This window comes from Paroedura picta, chromosome 9 (assembly GCF_049243985.1).
Source record: "Paroedura picta isolate Pp20150507F chromosome 9, Ppicta_v3.0, whole genome shotgun sequence".
In the NCBI taxonomy this organism is placed as follows: Eukaryota; Metazoa; Chordata; class Lepidosauria; order Squamata; family Gekkonidae; genus Paroedura; species Paroedura picta.
This window is the reverse complement of record NC_135377.1, coordinates 48,460,452-48,480,467: the sequence shown is the minus strand read 5'-3', so window position 1 is coordinate 48,480,467 and position 20,016 is coordinate 48,460,452. Positions and strand designations below refer to the sequence as shown.

Genomic DNA, 20,016 nt, shown 5'->3' with positions numbered 1-20,016 from the left:
AACATTCCAAATACAAAGGAAGTGTATTGGGGCCATCTGGCATATCAGAAAGATAATGAGACTATATCAGACTAGATATAGACCACTACATTATGAATTAACTGGTGCAAAAAATGGCCATTTTAAACAGCTACTAGTTGACTGCTGGCTTTTATATTTTAGTGACTATTTTTGCTTCTCCATCTCAGTAAATTCTGAAGCATCTTGAAATTTGTTTTGCATTATGTAGTCTAATTGATAGTGCAGTTTAAATTGTTTCACCATTGTAAATCCATTGTAGTGAGTGGATTTTGGCTTCAGTACCAGTAACTCAGCATAGGATTAAGTCTGAGTCCAGTGGCACTTTTAAGACCAACAAAGTCAGAAGATTTTGAAGGAACGCAAAACCTTATAGACTAAATAAAACGTGGTTGGTCTTGCCAAAGCCCACTCACTACAATGGATTTAGAATGGTTTGTTTTGCTGCTTCAGACCAACTGACTTACCCACATAGGGTAGTCTGCACGAGAGTGTACTGAAAAATACCAGTTTCCCTTTCAAGAAGGCTACAAAGTATAGTATGGGCTTTTTCTTCATGCTCTGAAGCATCAGTCCCTGTGCTTTTTTTGTATGTATCCTGATAAAGAGTTCTAGGAAATCTGAAAGCTTGTGTTATTTTTGTGAAATATTGTTGGCTGTGATTTTAAAAGACTATTGTTTTTGGCTCAGTTGTCATTGAATAGACCATTGTATGGAAGCAATTTATATGCAAATACATATCTCTGACCCAAGTGTGCTTCTTTCACCAAAGTTTAATTTTGTGAGCTCTAGCATTTGATTATTTTTTTCCTAAACAAACTATTTTGATGTTTTGAGTTTTTGGGCAACATTAGTACGTCCTTTGTCTTCTAAAAATGCAGTGTTTTTCATTCCTGAATATTCGCTAAACATTTCCATGAAATGTTCAACAGCTCTTACATTGGGGGAAATTGTGAGATGAAACTCATTCCTCTTTCACAATCTAGCAGAAGCAGCATGGTTATGCATGTATTGCAGATGGATTGGGTGGCATGGAATGATGAAAAAGAAAACAAGAAAGAGATTTTGCTGAAATGTTTTCCTTCCTTCCCAACAGGTTGGCTATTATGGCTTGAGAACTGGGCTTGGCTGTCTTCCTTGTAACTGCAGTCAATCTGGCTCAGTTACTGAGGACTGTAGTGATGAAGGACAGTGTCGCTGTGTGCCAGGAGTGGCTGGGGAGAAGTGTAGTCATTGTGCCTATGGATTTTATGCACACCAGGATGGTGGTTGCACACGTAAGTTGTAGCCCATGATCTTGGGGTGGTTTCTGAAATTGCACTAGTTTTCTTTTAGCAGGGTGCTTTGGATTACACAACAGGAAAGATTATGTGAGACTGTTCAACATGCATTTGTGAAGCCCTGTCAGAAGAGTTTTATCAAAGCATATCTGATACAGTTTTTCAACAGTACAGATATGACTGTTTCCAGTGTTGGAATCAGAATTTGGGCTGCCAGACTTTATCTTATTCCCTTTGGTATAGAAACTGTAGGGAATACATTGATATTAGGAATAGCTTACTGCTGATCTTTGGCCAGTGGTTAATAATGCATCAGAGGAATGCATAGTGTTGGTCAATGGTGGGGAAGAATTCCTTCCTTCCTTCCTTCCTTCCTTCCTTCCTTCCTTCCTTCCTTCCTTCCTTCCTTCCTTCCTTCCTTCCTTCCTTCCTTCCTTCCTTCCTTCCTTCCTTCCTTCCTTCCTTCCTTCCTTCCTTCCTTCCTTCCTTCCTTCCTTCCTTCCTTCCTTCCTTCTCTTAGCTGCCACTCCTGGGCCTGACATTAAATAAAAATAATAAAATACAATAAAACAAACTCTCCCTCCCACACACACACATACCAGTCCACGCCACTCTGGCTCCATCGTTCCACCACCTGGGCTGCCATGTCTCCAGGGTGTTCTTTAAGTTGGGCACTCAGAGGAGGGGCAAAATCTTTCAACCTGCCTGGCCCCTGCCATAGTGAAATCAAATGGCATGCTGAGTTTGTTCGTTTGCTTGTACAAAAACTTACTCATGGATGTGCAAAGCAATGTGTCTAGACTTAGGGGGCCAAATCTGATGTCTGTGCAGATATTATAAAGAACTTAGGGGGAAATTTTCCTATGGAAAAACCTGAAAGAGGAGCCCTAATTAAGATCACCACCAGGGATAGGGAACAACATGATGAATACAGAAATCCCTTTAGTCTAATAACCAACGGTAATGACTGGGGAAGGGAATGGCAAACCACCCTGTATTGAGTCTGCCAAGAAAATGCTAGAGGGCGTCACCCCAAGGGTCAAACATGACTCGGTGCTTGTACAAGGTATACCTTTGCCCTTACCTTTTAATAACCAATGACAGAACAAGTTTCCGGTTTCCCTTTTCAGCTTGTAACTGTGCTCATACTCAGGACAATTGTGATAGAGACTCTGGGCAATGCATTTGCCCACCTCATACTGAAGGAGAAAAATGTGAACTCTGTGAAGAAAATTTCTGGGGTCTTGATTCAGAAAATGGATGTAAGGTAATAGTCCATGTGTTACAGACCTGAACAAGTACAAAAGGATGCATGCAACTGTGGGTATATTTCTTCGAAAGATTGTGGCATGCTTGCTCTGTTTCCAGCACATGTTGGTTCTTCTGAGTGTAGGAGAGCAAAAATCTTTTTCTTCTTGTTAGAGCAACTAATCTCTGTTTTGGCAGTTTGTAATTCTAACTGCTGATGATTTTATTTAACTGATAAAGCCTAGACTATACTACAGTTCTGTATAATATAACAGATATAGAACTCTGATAACCCGAAGTTTTGTTATGACATGTTTACAAGGCCCTTCCAACATAAAATTGCTCATATCTGCAACTTTTGGTTGCAGTGACCTGAGGAGTAGGGATGGGGACAAACTGGGAAAATGCAATTCTTTCCCATTTGTGGTTCATGGTATGCTTGGATCATGAACCATAGACTGTCATGTACTTTTTGGCATTCAGTAAGCTAGTTTGGTTTGTGATACAGTAGAATTCCCTTTGATATGCTAGAGACTCAGTGGGAATCTCCAGCCGACTCTTGTCTACCTGCCCTCCAAGTTTGGTGAAGATTAGTCTTACAGGGTCCAAGTTATGGCCCCTCAAACAAGGTGACCCCAGGAAGGTGTTTTCTGGCGGAAAGGACAGGTGCAGATTCAGGAGTATATAGAACTGATCCTGTACAAGCTGGGGACACTAAATTGATAGTGGATCTCTGACTGAGTCTTCTCTACATGTCCTCCAAGATATGCCCAAAGTAGGTACCCTCATCCTCCATTGTTTCCAGTGGAGGGGGAAAACAAAAAAGCAAAAGCAAAAAGCAAGGACTATAAATGCCCAGAAAAACAAAATCAAAGCCCCCAAGAATCTCTGTAGTAGAAACTGGAGGTGGGGGGCATTTTTGCAAGTTCAGCAGACCCAATATAATATGCCCAGAAGAACCAGTGCCACTGTAGCATTGCAAACCCAATAAGACTGAGGGTCAAGATTGAGGTCAAGTCAGGAAAGTGTTTTTGGAAGAAATGTCAGGTATGGGTTCAAAAGTGAGTAGAATGGATCTCCTGCAAGCTACACACACCAAACACACAGGGAAATATCACTGACCAGGAGGAGGAATGGAGAGACATGCAGGGGGACAACAGGAGGCCTGTGACTAGTATTCCAAGGAATTTGGAGGCTTTGATTGGGGTAGCATGCTCTCTAGGAAGGCCTTCTGTCTGGTCAGTCTTGAGAAAAATACACTGAATTCTTATTTATTCCTGGACCAAGTTTGAGGAGCTAGTTTCATCTTTAAAACTTTAAACAGCTTTCAGTCAGGACACTTCTATATAAACTTGTCTTCTATATGAATATGCCTATCTGTTAAAATGTTCTCAGAAACTATGTTTTATGTGCCAGCATTTATGTCCCAGCATTCAGAATTGAAATGCACAAGTCCTTTTTTTTGCAGTAGTGCCATGACTTTGTAACAGTTCTTTAAAAGTATATTTTTGGCAGCTGGTGTCTTTTTAAACAGCTGCCAAATTTATTCTGGAAAATTTACACATTTCTTGACATTTTTCTTTCCTTAGGCATGCAGTTGCAGTGCTGTAGGCTCATTCAGTCTGCAGTGTGACCTGTTGACTGCACAGTGCCAGTGTAAGGATGGCTATGGAGGAGACAACTGTTCTGTGTGTGCTTTGGGATACAGAAATTATCCAGATTGCATTCCTTGTGACTGTGATGTGCGTGGAACCACAGCAGACACATGTGACCAAAATCAGGGAGTCTGTAGTTGTGAAGAGGACACAGGTGTTTGTGCCTGCAAGGTAGAGCTTTCAGATACAATATGAAATAATTGCCTGTTTTTTCTTGTACATTTTTTCCCTTTTAGGGCATAATTTTTACTATGTAGAACAAAGTGAGTTCAGGGCACCTTTAAGATTAACAAAGTTTTATTCAAGGTATAAGCTTTCGTTTGCATACACACTTCATCAGATATAAAGAAAGCGCAAAAGGCAGCCTGCAAAATTGACCCCAGGCTGGTGCAGGGACTCTTAAATAGCCCCCCCTCGAGGCCTCACTTCCTATGTACCACAACAGTGTCATTCCATTACAGTGGGTGCGCCATGACCCCATCTGTCACTCAGCCCTTTGGTTCGCATTCCTCTTCTGGCGCCAGAGCCTCCTTCAAGGCCCCCACTCCAGCCCAGCAAACTGGCAGCTGCCGTAAGTCATGACTGCACTTGCCTGCCAAAGAGCGTATGGGATGATGCAGCAACGAATGGACACACATAACCTGCATTTTGATAACATACAAGGTCACAGCTTATTATTCTGTACAAAACCAAACAAGCAGTGCATGGGGGTAAGTCCCATAACCAAGCATCCATCCCTATTCTAGCAAGCCTGCTGTAAAACCATTGTAGAGTGGCAAATTATCAGGCCAAACATGGGTGCTGGCCTTTCTTTGGTTCTCCTGCCTTTGGTGATGTGAACCAACTAGAATCCTTCTCCTGGCCATGCTACTGTGGCTCATCATACCTTAGGCCCCCAATGGGAGAGGCTGGCATGCAGATGTGACCTCCCCCTCTAAAGAATTTGCCCCATGCGCAAAACTGTTACTGAGCAAGGTTACCTTGTCCCCACAGCCCGCAAAACAGGCCAGAGACTGGTGCAGGGGCACTTAAATTGTACTTGTTTAATCTAAGGATACATTCAAACCTACTTTGCTAAACAGATGTGCTGCCAGAAAGGGGCTGCAAGAAAGGAGAGGACATCCATTGAAGGAGGAAAGAGCGGAAGAAAAAACTGTAATTTTTTAAACAACAAAAGGCAGGAAATGTGAGATTTGATAAGGGAGACCCGGTTAAGTACCTGGTGTACAGAGGTGATGGGGGTATCTCCCAAGCCCCTTCCAACCCCAGGAGCTTCTTCAAAGAAGGGCAGGCTTTTAAGAAAAAATATTAAGTGGGGAAATCAGATTGAAAGAGAATGAATTGTTTATTTTAACTAAATGGGGAATCCTGGGTGCCAGAGTGTCTTGCTGGAGAAAAGGAGTGTTTTTTTGAGGCTATGATCTCCCTGTTCTCTTACTCTATAGTACTCTCTTACTCCTTATTGTCTGTACCCAAGGTGGAGTGTACCTACTGACCTGCCCTTGATACACTTCTGAAAATATCCTAGCAACACCAATATCTATAAAATATTCAGATCAGAGTTCTGATTATTTATTTCATTACCAGGACAACGTGTTTGGATTGCACTGCAGTGAATGCAAAACTGGAACGTTTGCTCTCCATGCTAGTAATCTTTTGGGATGCATTCCATGCTTCTGTTTTGGGATGTCAGACTTTTGTTCGGAAGTGGAAGATCATGTGAGAATTCTGGTTAGTAAATCAGTTGCACCCTCGATGTCTAGTTTTCTGTTCTATTTCATTCTTATTTTTGTTAAAGTTTGGTCTAGAAACAGCTTGGTCTCATTTTATTGGCCCAACTATTAAAGCCTTTTATATACACCACCCCCACTCTTAAGTTTGCATTACATCAAACTGTAGAGCCATAGCACAAATCCCATTTTTCTCTCATTTTTTTACCTTTCTTGGTCTTGCCACTGTCCTCATATGAAACCCTGTCTTGCAGGCAAATATAAAAGTGGCTAGAAAACTCAGCACAAAAGGACAATCATCCACCCTCATGAAATCTACATTATACTTATCTAGGAATTAAAACAATTTATAAATAAATAAATAAAGGGGGTACTTTATAAATAAATAAATAACTGTATAAAGAATAAATAATTAAAAAACATTACTGGGTCTCGAACCTCCCTCCCTTGAACCCATGCAACAGATTGGACCAACCATGGGTCTGTTAGATCAGTGGTCCCCAACCTTTTTATCACCGGGGACCACTCAATGCCAGGGGACCACTCAATGCCTTTTACTGAGGCCTGGTGTGGGGGGGTAGTTTACTCCTCTACTCTCAACCACTGCCCTAACGCTCTCTGATCGCTATGGTAATGTTTAAACATCCCTTCAAAATAAGATACAGACACGCCACAACAATGAAGTGTGTTGTAAAGGGCTGGGGGGGATGAAGTAAAGGGCCGGGGGGTGGGAAGAAGGTGTCCTTCGGGGCCCACCTCCAGTTAGTCGAAGGACCACATGTGGTCCGCAGCCCACAGGTTGGGGATCGCTATGTTAGATTATTCACTGTGTTGAATATTTCTCTCTTTATTATTATAACTGTTACATTTCATTCATTATAATCAGTGAGTTTAATGTATTGTTCTGTTACATTCCATGTGAACCACCCTGAGCCGGGGGGGGGGGCACGGTATACAAATGTAATAAATAAATAAATAAATAAATAAATAAATAAATAAATAAATAAATAAATAAATAAATAAATAAAATCACTCACAAATATTACCTGTAAAAATTACTTGAAATCTTGCTGGTTTTGAAAAATATAAAGTATATCATACATTTTATAATGTGGGGTGGCTTACTTTGGCATTGCAGATAACACTAACTCCAGAGCAAGATATTTTGTATGTAGTCTCTCAAACTAACTTCACTGGAACAAGTGAAGGTGTGTTTTCCCAGTTTCCTGATATTTTGATGGATGCTGCAACAGTCCAGCAACATTTGCATACAGAGCCATTTTACTGGAAGTTACCTGATCAGTTCCAGGGCGACCAGGTAAGCATATGAAATGTGAATATATTATTATATATAGATCCCACCCCCTCCCATGTTTTTTGTCAAGGGCCATAGCACAAATCCCACTCCACCATTTGTAAAGATTGCATATAAATGTTTCTCTTGTTTGGTTAGGAGACCTACTGATTTCTGAATCTCAAAGACAAAGTAAAGGATATCAGAAAAATCATTATTTAATAGTTACATTAATTTACCTCATCTGTTTGTATGCTAAATTCTACAATGTTTTAAAGATACTTTAGATTGCTGTCTTTTATAACTGAATAGTAGAGAGTAAATACGAGTCTGCTCGCATGATATTTCATTAGAATAAGCAGGGAATCTGGAAGAACTTGTGTGGTCACTTCATTTCTCTCTAGTACTATTTCCTCTTTCTCTTATCCTAGCAGTCCCCTGTCCCTACTAACCTTTCTTCTTCCAAGCTGAAGCAATTTTTCTTTTATCTGCCCTAAACCTTCAGTTTTATCATTTGCTTCCTTTATAGTTTATCTTTGCAAAGCAGCTGACATAATTCTTGTCTTCTCCATTTTATTCTCACAACTGTGAAAATTCAGTTGAGAAAGAGAGACTTGTTCAGGATCACTCAGAAAGTTTCCATAGCAGTGAGGATTTGTATCTGGGTCTCTCAGATATTTAGCAACTATACAACATTGGCTCTCAGCTTATCCAGCCAAGTTGCCAAAACCATGAGTTACATGATGGCTGCTGCTGGTCCTTGCCAAGTTAAGCAATTTGTGTGAAGGTTATTGGTGGGCTCGGGTGAGTTGTGTGGCAGTGGTTGGAGCCAGGCCTGGCCCTGATGAAACCTCTATCAAAGGCCAAAAATGAGAGGACCTGTTCCCTCTCCTTTACTGACAAGAAAGCAAAGCTTGAAAATAGACAACATTGTTGTAGCTGCTTATCAGCCCCCACAGTGGCCACTGCAGAGGGGATTTCTGTTTTTGTTTTTTAAGTATAGGCACTAGTTCTATTATTTTAGAGGAGGTTGTTAACATCTCAATTTTATTTTTAGCTTTCAGATTTTTCTGCATTCCTGTTTTTTTTCTTGGGTTTATGGAAAGATCTACCTTGTCTGTTCATGTCTCCAGTTTCTGGAGCTTGGTGTGGTGGCTAAGAGCAGCAGCCTCTAATTTGGCAATCTAGGTTTGATTCCCACTCTTCCACAAGCAGCTAGCTGGGTTACCTTCACTAGTTACAGTCCTGTTAGAACTGTAGTTTCTCTCAGAGCTCTCTCAGCCCCACCTACCTACAGGGCGTCTGTTGTGGGGAGAGGAAAGGAAGGCGATTGTAAGCCGCTTCAAGACTCCTTCAGATAAAGAAAAGGGAGATATAAAAACCAACTCCTTCATCCACAAAGGGGGCCATGTTGATAACTGAGTATTTTGACAAGCAGTGCTCCTGGAATGACTTGTACGTGTCATCTCATTTCTTCTCTCCCACTATTTTATATTTCCCTTCTTTGGAAGGTGCCATAGACTTTTTCATATTCCTCTTTCTCTTCTTTCTCACCCATGAGTTAACTTTATCTGTCCTCCAATTTTCAGCTTTCCTCCCTTTTCCTCCTCCAGCAACCTCTACCTGGGAAAATATGGCCCCATTGCTTGGTTCTAGTTGCTAGCCTGGACCCTATTGCAAATTTCTGATCCGGCCCAGTTTTATGGTGCCACCCACTGGCTACCTCATTTTCTCCCATATCGCCTTCCCCACACTATTTTCTATTTCTTTCCTTGTGGCCACCTCGATATCCTCACCTCTCATTCTTTTCTTCTCTCCTTTCCACCGAACAACCAACCCTCCTTTCATGTGCCCCCCCATCTTTGACTATGCTTATTATTTGTTTCATTTATATTCCACCTTTCTCCACAATGGGGTTCCAAAGAAGCTTACATCCCTCTTCTCTCTTCCATTTTACTCTCATCGTAACCCTTTGAAGTAAATTACACTGACAATATATAACTGGTCCAAAGTCTTACAGTGAGCTTCCATTGTAAAGCACTGATTCAAACCTAGTATTCCCAGATCCTAGTCTGAACCTCTGACCACCATACCATTGGGGATGGGCATAAACAGCATTTTTGCCATTTGGTTTGGTTTATGGTTTGTGGCCAAATCATGAACTGATGTGAACCAGGAGGTTGGTTCATGAATCAAACCAATATGTATTGGTTCATGAGCCCTGCTTTCTGCTCCCCATTAAAAAACTGAACAACAGGGAGCAGAAAGCAGGGGTTAAATTACTCAGATCCATTTAAATTCCCTGTTTTCTGCCTCCCCCCCCCTGCTCAGCTGTTTTTCATTAAGAGCAAAAAGCAGGGGGTTAAATGGCTTGGAGCCATTTAAAGTCCTTTTTCTCTGTGTGAAGGACTATGAAATGCCTTAAAATTGTGGCAGCTCTTCAGTTCCCAAATTTTAGTTCAAATCAAAGGCATGGTCTGGAAATCAGTTTTAAAAACAAAGGAGGAAAATACAGCCTTGCTGAACTTCAGGAAAGCCATTACCTCCTTCTGATCTAGGTTTTAGTGACGTTCTTTCAAGAAAAGACAGGGCACAGATAGTAAATCATTTTTCACCAATAAATACAATCATTAATCATCCGAGCAGCTCATGGCCTACGGTGGAAAACTAAAGTATGCAGTGACTTTTTATGCTTTGGATGGCACTGGAACGTCAAACCTTGAACCACAAGTCTTGATGAAGGGAGGCTTCACCAATAAACAGATAATTTACGTGGACGTTCCTGCTCCAAGAAATGGTGTGAAACAAGAGGAAGAAATACTAATGGTAGAGGTGAGGCAAACTATATCTGTTAGATGTACAGCAACAAGCTCTTTGTGTAAGGGCTTCTATTATTTTCTTTGTTTCTATAAATCTTGATACTTATTGAACATTTGTGCTTGAACCATCTACTTCAAAGGTTCCTAATGTGTTACTAGTGGATGCCATGGTGCCTGCTGTCACTTTTCTTGGAGTCTACTGAATGTTTTAGAAAGTGGGAGGGATTATGTTGGGTTTTTTTTAATTCTGATATTTATGATATAAGTTGCTTTCATTAAAGTAATTTGCTTGTGCAAATAGCAAAATGATATTCTGAAAACACAGTGGGACTTCTGACTAAACATGGCTACAATCCTTATTGCACTTAATGGGAACTTCTTACGTCATTAGATATCAACAGTTTAAATATAGTTTACAATTCAAGTGGACACTGATAATAACAGTGCTACATCACTGTTCTGGTAAATTTTCAAGAAATGGTTTATGTTGCTAGCGTTGTCTAATTAGAATCTCTCTTTTACTGAAGATATCACATGTTCAATGAACTCTTTCCGGCCCATCAGCAACTATTGTTGTAAGCAATAGTTGGTAGAAGCATTTTGCCTTTTCCTTTTGTATGTTAGATGCTTGGAAAATGAAGACAGGTACTGCCAGATGAAAGTTTCTTAGGTAGCTTGATATGTATACTTAGTGTATATGCAAGGAAATAAACAGTGCTAATTTTATAAGCCATCCCATTAAATGGAGTTTCTGTCCAAAGTGCTGAAGAGCTACTATCAGAGATATGCATAGCCACACTCTGTGACATTTGCTGATTGGCTCCACCTCCTGCAACAGCCATTTTAGATTTGGCTTGGCCGCTCACAGCAGCCATTTTGGTTGCACCCATCGCCCTCTGTCAGAATTCCAAAACTGCTTGAAGCCTTAAAAAGGGTGGGACCCTGGTTTATCTTATGCAGCATGTAATCTATTTTGCATGATACTGCCATGTCATATGTATGCAATATATGCATTGTGGAAGCATGCTGGCATCCTAATTTGAGACTTTGTTTGGATATATATGTGTTTTCATCTGTGCTACTTTTCACTGTAACAAGCAATTTAGTTTTATTTCCTTCATACTGCACAAATGTGACTGTTTTATTTAAAACTAGATAACTGGATAAGAGAGTTGTAATGACTTTTTTCTATAAGAAAAGAGGAGACATCTACCCTGTCTCTGCTTTGATACATCTTATCTTAGATTGCTGCAATGTACTTTAAGCTGGGGAGTCTTTGAAATGTATCCAGACACTTTGGTTAGTCCAAAATCAGCAGCTAAGCTGTTGGTGGTGGCTGGATGCAGAAGTCATTAATACCCATATCTTAGAAGATCTGCATTGGCTTCTCATTTGTTTCTGGACACATTTCAAAGTACAGGTTGTTAATTTTAAAGCCATTAATGGTTTGGATATGGGCTATTTGAAGGAATGCCTCCTCATACTGTCCACCCTACTTCTTATTTCTCCACTTTCTATCTCTCAACCTGCAAGGGTAAAGTATGTGGTGATGAGAGGCAGGGCTTTTTCAGTAGTGATATCCCACAGCTGGATTGCCCTTCCCCTTGAAATTCTTCTGGTAACTATTTTATGGCCTTAAAGGTGACATGCCAAAATATTGCTATTTTCCTGGGCTTTGAAAGCTGCTTTTATTATCTGCTTTTGTTCTGATGTTATAGCTTGTTTTATTATTTTATGTTTTTGTTTTAATATTTATGTCTGCGGTTTTATTTTTTGTTTCTGCATTTGGTTTTACCTTGTGAACATCCTTAGCAGGTGTCAGGAAACAATAAGTAAGTAAATATTTGAAGTTTGTATGTGGGGCACTCTTGAGAACCTTTTTTAAGTTCAACAAATCATAGTGGCTTGAAGCAGGAACAGGACTGGGAATGCCTTTATTTTCTCCATGCATTCTTAGGAAGAATAGAAGTACCTTCTTATCCTTATTTTGTGTTCCAAGAACATGTGTGGTGTTAGGAATATAGCCGAAAGAGGAAGACAAGGAGACATTGTGTCTGGAGTTGAAGCATCCTTTCTCACATCATCTTCTCCCCTACTCCAGACTGGGTAATGACATTAGGACAAGGGATGGTTGAGTTCTTGAGAAGCTTGAACAGTCCAGATCTTCCAATCTAGAAAATGGACCCTCACACATTTAAAGAACTGTTGTTTTTTTGTTTCACTATGAGGAGGAGCAGTAAGTCAAGACTGTACTATTAAAAGCGTATGTGTTTCATTCATAAATTTATTTACATTGCTTTTATTCCTTTAGAATACCTGGAAGTATTTTAATTCAGTAGCAACTGACTCAGTTTCACGTTCTGACTTCATGTCGGTGCTTAGCAATGTAGATTACATCCTTATAAAAGCGTCATATGGCCAAGGATTACAGCAAAGCAGGTAAAATTTATGCTTATTTTGTTTAGGAACTTGTCATTTTTAATTAAATGTGTTCCATTAATAACAATGTTGATTTAGTATAGGTGAGTTTAAAAAAACTGGATTCAGCAGAGCATCACTCTATCTCCTTTTCTTTCCACTGCCCTGTCAAGTGTCCCTTGAAATGCTTGTCCTGGGGGAAAGTACACTGTCAGGAGCAGCATGGGTGAGACTCAGGGGTCTGCAGCGGGACAGGGAAATCAGCTAAAATTCTACCCCTGCAAATACTCCATGGATGTACCTCAGAAAACCCATCCCTTAGAATCAGGGAATCTTTCATCTCAGCTGTTAGTGAAGGCCTGCATTTGGAAGACCTGTATTTGGAAATGTGAAAAACTACTTGTTTCTGTGTTGAAGTTTCTTTGATATGTACCTTAGGTAGTTTGCTAGGAAACTGGTAGCTATATATTAGAAGAATTCTGTAACCCTAGGGCAGAGAGTGGCAGTTGTTAGTGATCTAGACATCAGTTTCACTGTGTATTCCATTAATACAGATAAAATGTACAGGAAATTGGTATATAGGTTCACATCTATTGGAAAGTTGGCTGATTAATGGAGTCCCTCCTTAATTGCTATCAAGAACAACTTCCTGAAACTTCATGGCTCTACCTCTCACAGACTGTAAAAATAAGGTTCCAAGTGCTGAAGTAAATAGCAAATGAGTGAAGGGTTAAAAATCTTCCCTAGGCAGAGAGAGCCAGACTGACAGGATGCTCCATGTGCTTTTGTTGGCCAGAATCATCTATGAGGAAGTTTATATTTCAGCTGTGTGCTGGACAGAATTCATTCTAATTCTGATGCTGGCTAAGAGAGCAGTCTGACAGAGATAATAGAAACAGAATCATAGAGTTGGATGGGGGCATCTAAGCTGTGTAGCCCAACCCCCTGCTCAATGCTTAGCTCACCATCTGCTCTGAGGAGAAACTTTAGTTAGATAATTGAGTTTTTACTGATATTACTCTCCCATTTCACCCTCACAATAACACAGTGAGGTAAGGTTATACCCTTATAACCCTATTCTTCCTGGAAAAATAAAACCATCTATCTGTTTGTTGCTAGCAATGCTTCAGTGCTATTTCTGACAAAGGTTAAAGAAAAGAGGGCTGTTACAATTTCCAGAAAAGTTCCAGGGCTGAGTAAAGACAAAAAGATCTGACAGTTACAGGGTGGGACAGTGAGCTTAATGTTATAAGTAAGAAACCACAATACAAGGCTTACTCAGTCTATGAGGGAACATTTTATTTTGGAAGTAAAAAAATTGCCTTCACAAACGGAAGTGTATCAGGGTTCACCATACCTTGCAATTGAAATCTGCAGTATAGTTTGGCTAGTACAGGACTGGAAAGAAGTGATCTTTGCCCCCATGATATATTTTTGCCCCTTTTCTTTCTGTGTCCCCCTCCCCATGCATACTCTGGAAAAGTGTTCTTTAAAGTCAGATATTTTTGGGAACAGTGGGTGATGCAGCATGAGCAACTGCAGTGTGAAGGAGAAATCAGCAGAAATTACTGCCTTATTTTTGCACAAATGGAATATGAGCTCATGCTGAAAGGGATAATTTCTTGTGATTTCCATAATCTACTTCATCTCATGTTGTTCCCATCTTGTATGAACAGCTTGGGGGATGGTAGATGGAGCTAATGATTGCCTGGATCTAACCAATATTGCCTTGCCTAAATCTCTGGATAAGATAACACAACCATTTGAAAATACCCAGTCTTATAGCCTTGGGTCACTTCTGATTTATTAATGAATATATCCTTGTTTAATTCATATATTTTGTAGAATTTCCAATGTTTCTATGGAAATTGCCATGAAAGCTGATGAAATGACTTTGGCTAGGGAAACAGCTCATCTTGTTGAGAATTGCCTGTGCCCTCCTGGTTATGCAGGACTCTCATGTCAGGTATATTGTTTCACTTTTTGCAAATGGTTTAATTCTGGTAAAAGGTTTTCTGATTGCTTAAAATGCATTAAAAATGCAAGTATCTCTTCACTTGTTTATTTCTTTCCCTTAATCTAGAATTGTGCACCAGGGTACTACAGGGGAAAATATGAAGACAAAACATTAAAAACATACCCCTCATTGATCCAACCCTGTGTGCCATGCCAATGCAACAACCACAGTGAGACCTGTGACCCACAAACAGGAGTGTGTTTGGTGTGTATGCCCCTCCCCCCACTGCTTGTTTGGTTTTATCACAGTATCAAATAAATGGCTTGGGGAGGGAATCCTGAGGAATTGGGTGTTTTAAAATGGTTTGCTGCTGCCCGCCTCCACAGGTATTCTATGGACATCTCCCACCAAAATGCTAGTCGGGGTTGACCCTGCTTAGTTCCGAGATCTGATGAGATCGAGCTAGCCCAGGCTATCCAAGTCAGAGTTTTTAAGGGTGTATATTTATTGGATGGAGTGTATTTACAAGCAGCTTGTTTTTCTTTTAAATCATGTCTGACTTTCTGCTTACTAGGGTTGCAGAGATAATACAGCTGGGGATCACTGCAGTGTGTGTGCCACAGGCTATTACGGCAAAGTGACTGGTTCTGTCAATGATTGTTCTCTGTGTGCTTGCCCAAGAATTAGCCCTGGGAGGTATCTAAAAATTATTAACTTTGATGTCTTTAATAATTACTATTGTTATCCTTGTTTGTTGCCCAGTAGTACTCCAGCAATGATGAGAACTGTTCCACTACAGTTGTATTTCTAGGGGGTTTAAAATGTGTCCTGGTAAAAAATTATTCTGTTATGAACTTTCATGTGGGTAATATAAATAGTAATAAAGATAGATGGTGAAATGGGTAATCTGGTGGCCCTTCAATAAAATGTGAATTGTACTTGTATACAACTATATGGTAGAGTTACTTCATGCTTAAGACTTCCTATACCTGAAAATCTAGCTTGTCAGAGGTTAGGAATTAGCCGTGCTTTATATGTCAGTCCACTGTATGAAGAGAATTTTTTAATGGGAATAAAGAATTGCCACTAATTCTTTTTGCATTTTTTGTTTACTCAAGTTTTAGTCCAACATGTGTTATGAAGGATTTTAATGATTTCCACTGCAATGCTTGTATCAAAGGGTTCGAAGGGCAATATTGTGAAAGGTGAGCTATCTAGACTCTTAAGGGATTTGGCAACCAATGACACTGTTGTTTGAGCACTGAATAGTTTCTGCACACCTGTTTCTATGTTACATTGAAATAAGGAATAAAATAATGAGGTAGTATGTCATGTGGTAGGATCTTTCAGGACACTTAGTTACCACACATGCTTTTATGTAAAAAAGCCCCATTGATTTCAGTAGGACTTCTTATAATATATGTTATTGCACTGCATGATACTGAAGCCAGTTTTTGAAGTGGCTATTTGCTGGCCACTTAGATTGTAGCCAATCCTGCCATAAAGCTAACACTAGTTCATTGCTAATTCATAGGCAGTTGTTTCTTTTCTAATATGAAACTTGAATAGGCTTTTCTTCCTGCGGTTTTTCAAATTATTTCCCAACATCTTCAGAAAATAGTGAAGGGTTATCGGTGTCAGTGAGCTGTGATGAAGGATGCATGGAGCAATGGAGAAGGTGTTATGGATAAATTGGTGGTGTGGCTGGGAAGTTTTAAAGCTAGAATCCAATTATACTTGTCTGTAAGACAGGGCCTTCAAGAATTGTCTCTTGTTTCTTACTAGGTGTTCTTCAGGTTACTATGGAAATCCTGAAGAACCTGATGGTGACTGTCAGCCATGTCAGTGCAACCTAAATGGTTCTGTCCATAACAATTGTGATCATATCTCTGGACGATGTGTTTGTAAGCAAGGTGTAAAAGGGCAGCTGTGTGATGAGTGTGAAGCAAGGCACATGCTTGTGGAAAATAAATGCATTTGTAAGTACAATTTTTTAATTTAAAAAAAATTGGTTTTGAAAAATTGTTTTACAAAATAAGAACAGGGATGCTGTTACCTGCTGCTGGTCTTCTTTCATACCTTACTCATACACTCTAATTTTATAATGAATTTTTAATGTTCTGTGTGTTTTAATGTGGAAACCTACTAAGGCTGGCATATTATCTTTTCCCTCTTAATAAAACAGTAAGGGGTGTTGGGGTGGGCTCAGTCCGTGATGAGGAAGGGCCACAGTTGGTCCCATGGCCCTGGACTGACAAGCGGAGGGGCCAGTCGGAAGGCGCAAAGCGCCGATTGGCCCCTCACCAGGACAGACCAAAATTCCAGCCAGCCAGGGGCAATCTGGAGAAATGGCTACCAGTCTGCTCCTGACCACCAAAGGGAGAGGAGGTCAGTAGGGTTGCCAAGGGGGATGAGAACAGAGGCTTGGACAGGCTGTGCCAGCCCTTTTCACCCCAAGGCTGACCTAACTGTCGTGTCCAAGTGCAAATGGCCTCAGAACCCTGACAGAGCTGGCAGGAGGCTGCAGAGTGCTCCCCCTCCCCCCCCCTTCAGGCCTGCTGCGAAGGAGCCTCTGACAGGCCCTGACTGAGGGGAGAGAGGCCTTTCCAAGAGCAACGCAGGGGAGCCTGAGGGCCTTCCTTTTGAGGGGGGGGGACTATCCACTTCTGCCAAACAGTTGGCTGACAGGGAGGCTACAGAAAAGCCCCTTCTCACTTAAAATACTGCTCTGGCCGGGGGTTAGACACAGCCAAGCCATGTGTCTTTCTTCTTTGCAACACTCTGCAGGTTTGAGGCCACTGCACAGCATTATTCTGCAGAAGAAACTGGCTCTTGTCTCCTGTTTCATCTGTACAACAACCCTGTGCAGTAGGCCTCTTTCAATTCAACAACAATAACCTGTGTGGGAAGCCTTAAATGTTTCTTCTCTACCACAACCCTCTTCAAAGTAGCCCTTTCTGCCTGGGGAGCTGATCTTTATACTCTGCAGGTGAGCTGTAATTACAGGAGCTCTCCAGGCTCCACCTGGAGGTTAGCTACCCCTGGGCTGGAAATATTCCTGGAGGTTTGGAGGTGGGACTTCAAAATCGTACAATACCTCAGAGTCCAGCTTTCAAAGGTGCCATTTTTGCCTGCGGTTGGGAGGGAGTGGTGCAGGTGTGTCCCTCCTGGGCTATGGGCTATGTCCAGCCCTTACCAGCAACTGTTTGTATTCTGGGGTACAGACAGGCAGACCAGCATCAGTCCTGTGAGTCTGGAAAGTGCAGGAAGATCTAAATAAATACCTACAGCCTGAAACTGTAAATAGGGAGAGGAAGGGAAGATGCTTGGAAAATGCTTTGAGACACCTGAGGCCTGCTGGGTCACTGCGGCCCATTCCCAGTTCTCTCAGACTTCTCACAACCCCACATACCTCACAGGTTGACTGTTGTGGAGAGACGAATGGAAAAGGTGTTTGTGAACCGCTTTGAGACTCCTTTGGGTTGTAAGCAAGCAAAACAAAAATCCATTCTTCTAAGGAGCAACCATGAAAGAAGCATGTGGGCACATAACATTTTATCAACAGTGAAAAAATGGAAAAGAAGGAACAGGGTGGACACCTGTGTACTGTGACTACCCCATGTGTATTAGGGCAGAGGGGCATTTCGGTGTATGTGGCCTAATTCATACAAGAAGGGAAATGACGCAGAACTGGGGGGAATTGATTGCCATGTAATCTTCCCCTAAGAAGAGTCTCCAGTCTGATCTTCCCTCCACATATCTGAAGACATGGCTCTGGAAAGCTCATCTGTAACCACTATGCCACAATTCCCAAAGGTCAGTCTTCTCTCACACTCAACGAACATTCCAAACCACAGGTTCTTGACACCCATATCTCCACACCCATGCCCTCATTTTCCACCACACCACCACAACCTCCCACACAACACACACATTCAACCCCATGCCCTTACAGAGTGGACAACACCTCCCCTTCCTCTTCCCACTGCCAAGCTCTAGCGCCCGTTGTATTCTTGGATACAACGGGCTTTGCCCCTAGTCTTATATATAAAAAGTGATTCATACTTCTGACATTTAAGGTTCCAAAGACTCCTATTGGTGGAATCTCCCCTCCCCCAGGGCCAATTGCTGCTTTTGCTCAGGATTCTGCACCCCCTCCTCCCTTCAGGCCTGATGTGAAGGGAGCCTTTAACAGTCCCTGACTAAGGTGAGAGATGAGTTTCCAATAGCAATGCAGGGGAGTCTGTGGGCATGGGTGTGCTCTCCTTTTGAGGAGGGAAAGCCTAACCACTGGCTGACAGGGAGGCCACAGAAAAGCCTGTTCTCACTTAAAATACTACTGTGGCAACCCTCGCTGCTTGAGGGCAGATTCAGCCAAGCCATGCATATCTCTTCTCCACAACTTTCTGAATGGTTGAAGCCTACCATGCAAGGTTGTTGTGCAGATGAAACTGGATGCTGTTGCAGAAGTTCTTTTGTCTCCTGTTTCATATGCACCGCAACCCTGTGCAGTAGGCATCAAGTGTTTCATCTCTACAACGACCTGTATGGGAGGCCTTAAATGTTTCTTCTGCACAACAATCCTGTCCACCCTCCAAAGCAGCCATTTTTCCCTGGGAAGCTGGTCCTTTTAATCTGGAGATGAGCTATAATTCCAGGAGCTCTCCAGGCTCCACCTGGAGGTTGGAAATATTCCTGGAGGTTTGGAGGAGGGCCTTAAAATGCTACAATGCCTCAGAGTTCACCCTCCAAAGTAGCCATTTTTGCTTGCAGAACTGATCATTATAATCTAGAGATGAGCAGTGATAGTAGAGACAATGGTAGAGGCTTGCAGACTGAGGTTGGAGTGGAGTAACATGGTTGTGTCCCGCCTGGGCTTTGGTCAGCTCTTACTAGCAACTTTTTGTATTTTGAGGCTCAAACAGACTGACAGAACCGCATAGGTCCTGTGAGTCTTGAAAGTGCAGGAACATCTAAATAAAGACTATTTACAGCTTGAAGTTGTAAATCATGAACAAGTAAATGGCTGGAGAGACATAGGAATTTAAGTGATTTTTCTCAAGCTTGGCCTGGTAAATAAAAATCAGTATTTGCCAGGAAGGTCCTATAAATCAAAGGCATAAATGGAGTTAGCTTTACAGGAAAGTAGACTTTGGGGGGAACTAGGTGATCCACTTTTATTAGGCTACGACTTGGCTTTGCAGACAACAGCAGGTACTGCAGCTGCCAGCAGTAGGCTGCAGGCTTCAGAAGGGCAGACATTACCAGCCAACCAATAGAATGTGGCCGCCAAAAGGTGTCTGTGGCCATGTGCATTCCTTTTGATGGGGCGCATGTGAAGTGGAAGAGCTTTCACTTTAGTCTAACTGCCTGGAGATAAGCTGTACTTCCAAAGGATTCTCAGACACCACCTGGAGGCTGGCATCCCTAAACGTCAGTGGGATACAATGCTACAGAGTCCCCCCTCCAAAGCAGCCATTTTTGCCTGCAGAACTGATCTTTATTGTCTGGAGATGAGCAGCAAGGCCCCACCTGGAGGCTATCTCTGCATTGGAGATATTCCTTGGTGTTTGAAAGTGGGGCCTCAAAAGGGTATA

General features: G+C 41.6%; 1 protein-coding gene across 2 annotated transcripts in view; it reads left to right on the top strand.

Moving 5' to 3' along the window:
* LAMA1 (laminin subunit alpha 1) overlaps positions 1-20,016 on the top strand; it is a 107,481-nt gene that overhangs the window by 46,004 nt on the left and 41,461 nt on the right. For both annotated transcript variants that reach the window (XM_077352744.1, XM_077352743.1), the window contains exons 21-32: positions 1,115-1,295; positions 2,429-2,565; positions 4,136-4,372; positions 5,789-5,932; positions 7,070-7,249; positions 9,872-10,057; positions 12,356-12,483; positions 14,308-14,428; positions 14,546-14,683; positions 14,994-15,115; positions 15,538-15,624; positions 16,205-16,398. In XM_077352744.1, the coding sequence (XP_077208859.1) occupies positions 1,115-1,295; positions 2,429-2,565; positions 4,136-4,372; positions 5,789-5,932; positions 7,070-7,249; positions 9,872-10,057; positions 12,356-12,483; positions 14,308-14,428; positions 14,546-14,683; positions 14,994-15,115; positions 15,538-15,624; positions 16,205-16,398 (1,855 nt within the window). The remainder of the gene's footprint in view (positions 1-1,114; positions 1,296-2,428; positions 2,566-4,135; positions 4,373-5,788; positions 5,933-7,069; positions 7,250-9,871; positions 10,058-12,355; positions 12,484-14,307; positions 14,429-14,545; positions 14,684-14,993; positions 15,116-15,537; positions 15,625-16,204; positions 16,399-20,016) is intronic.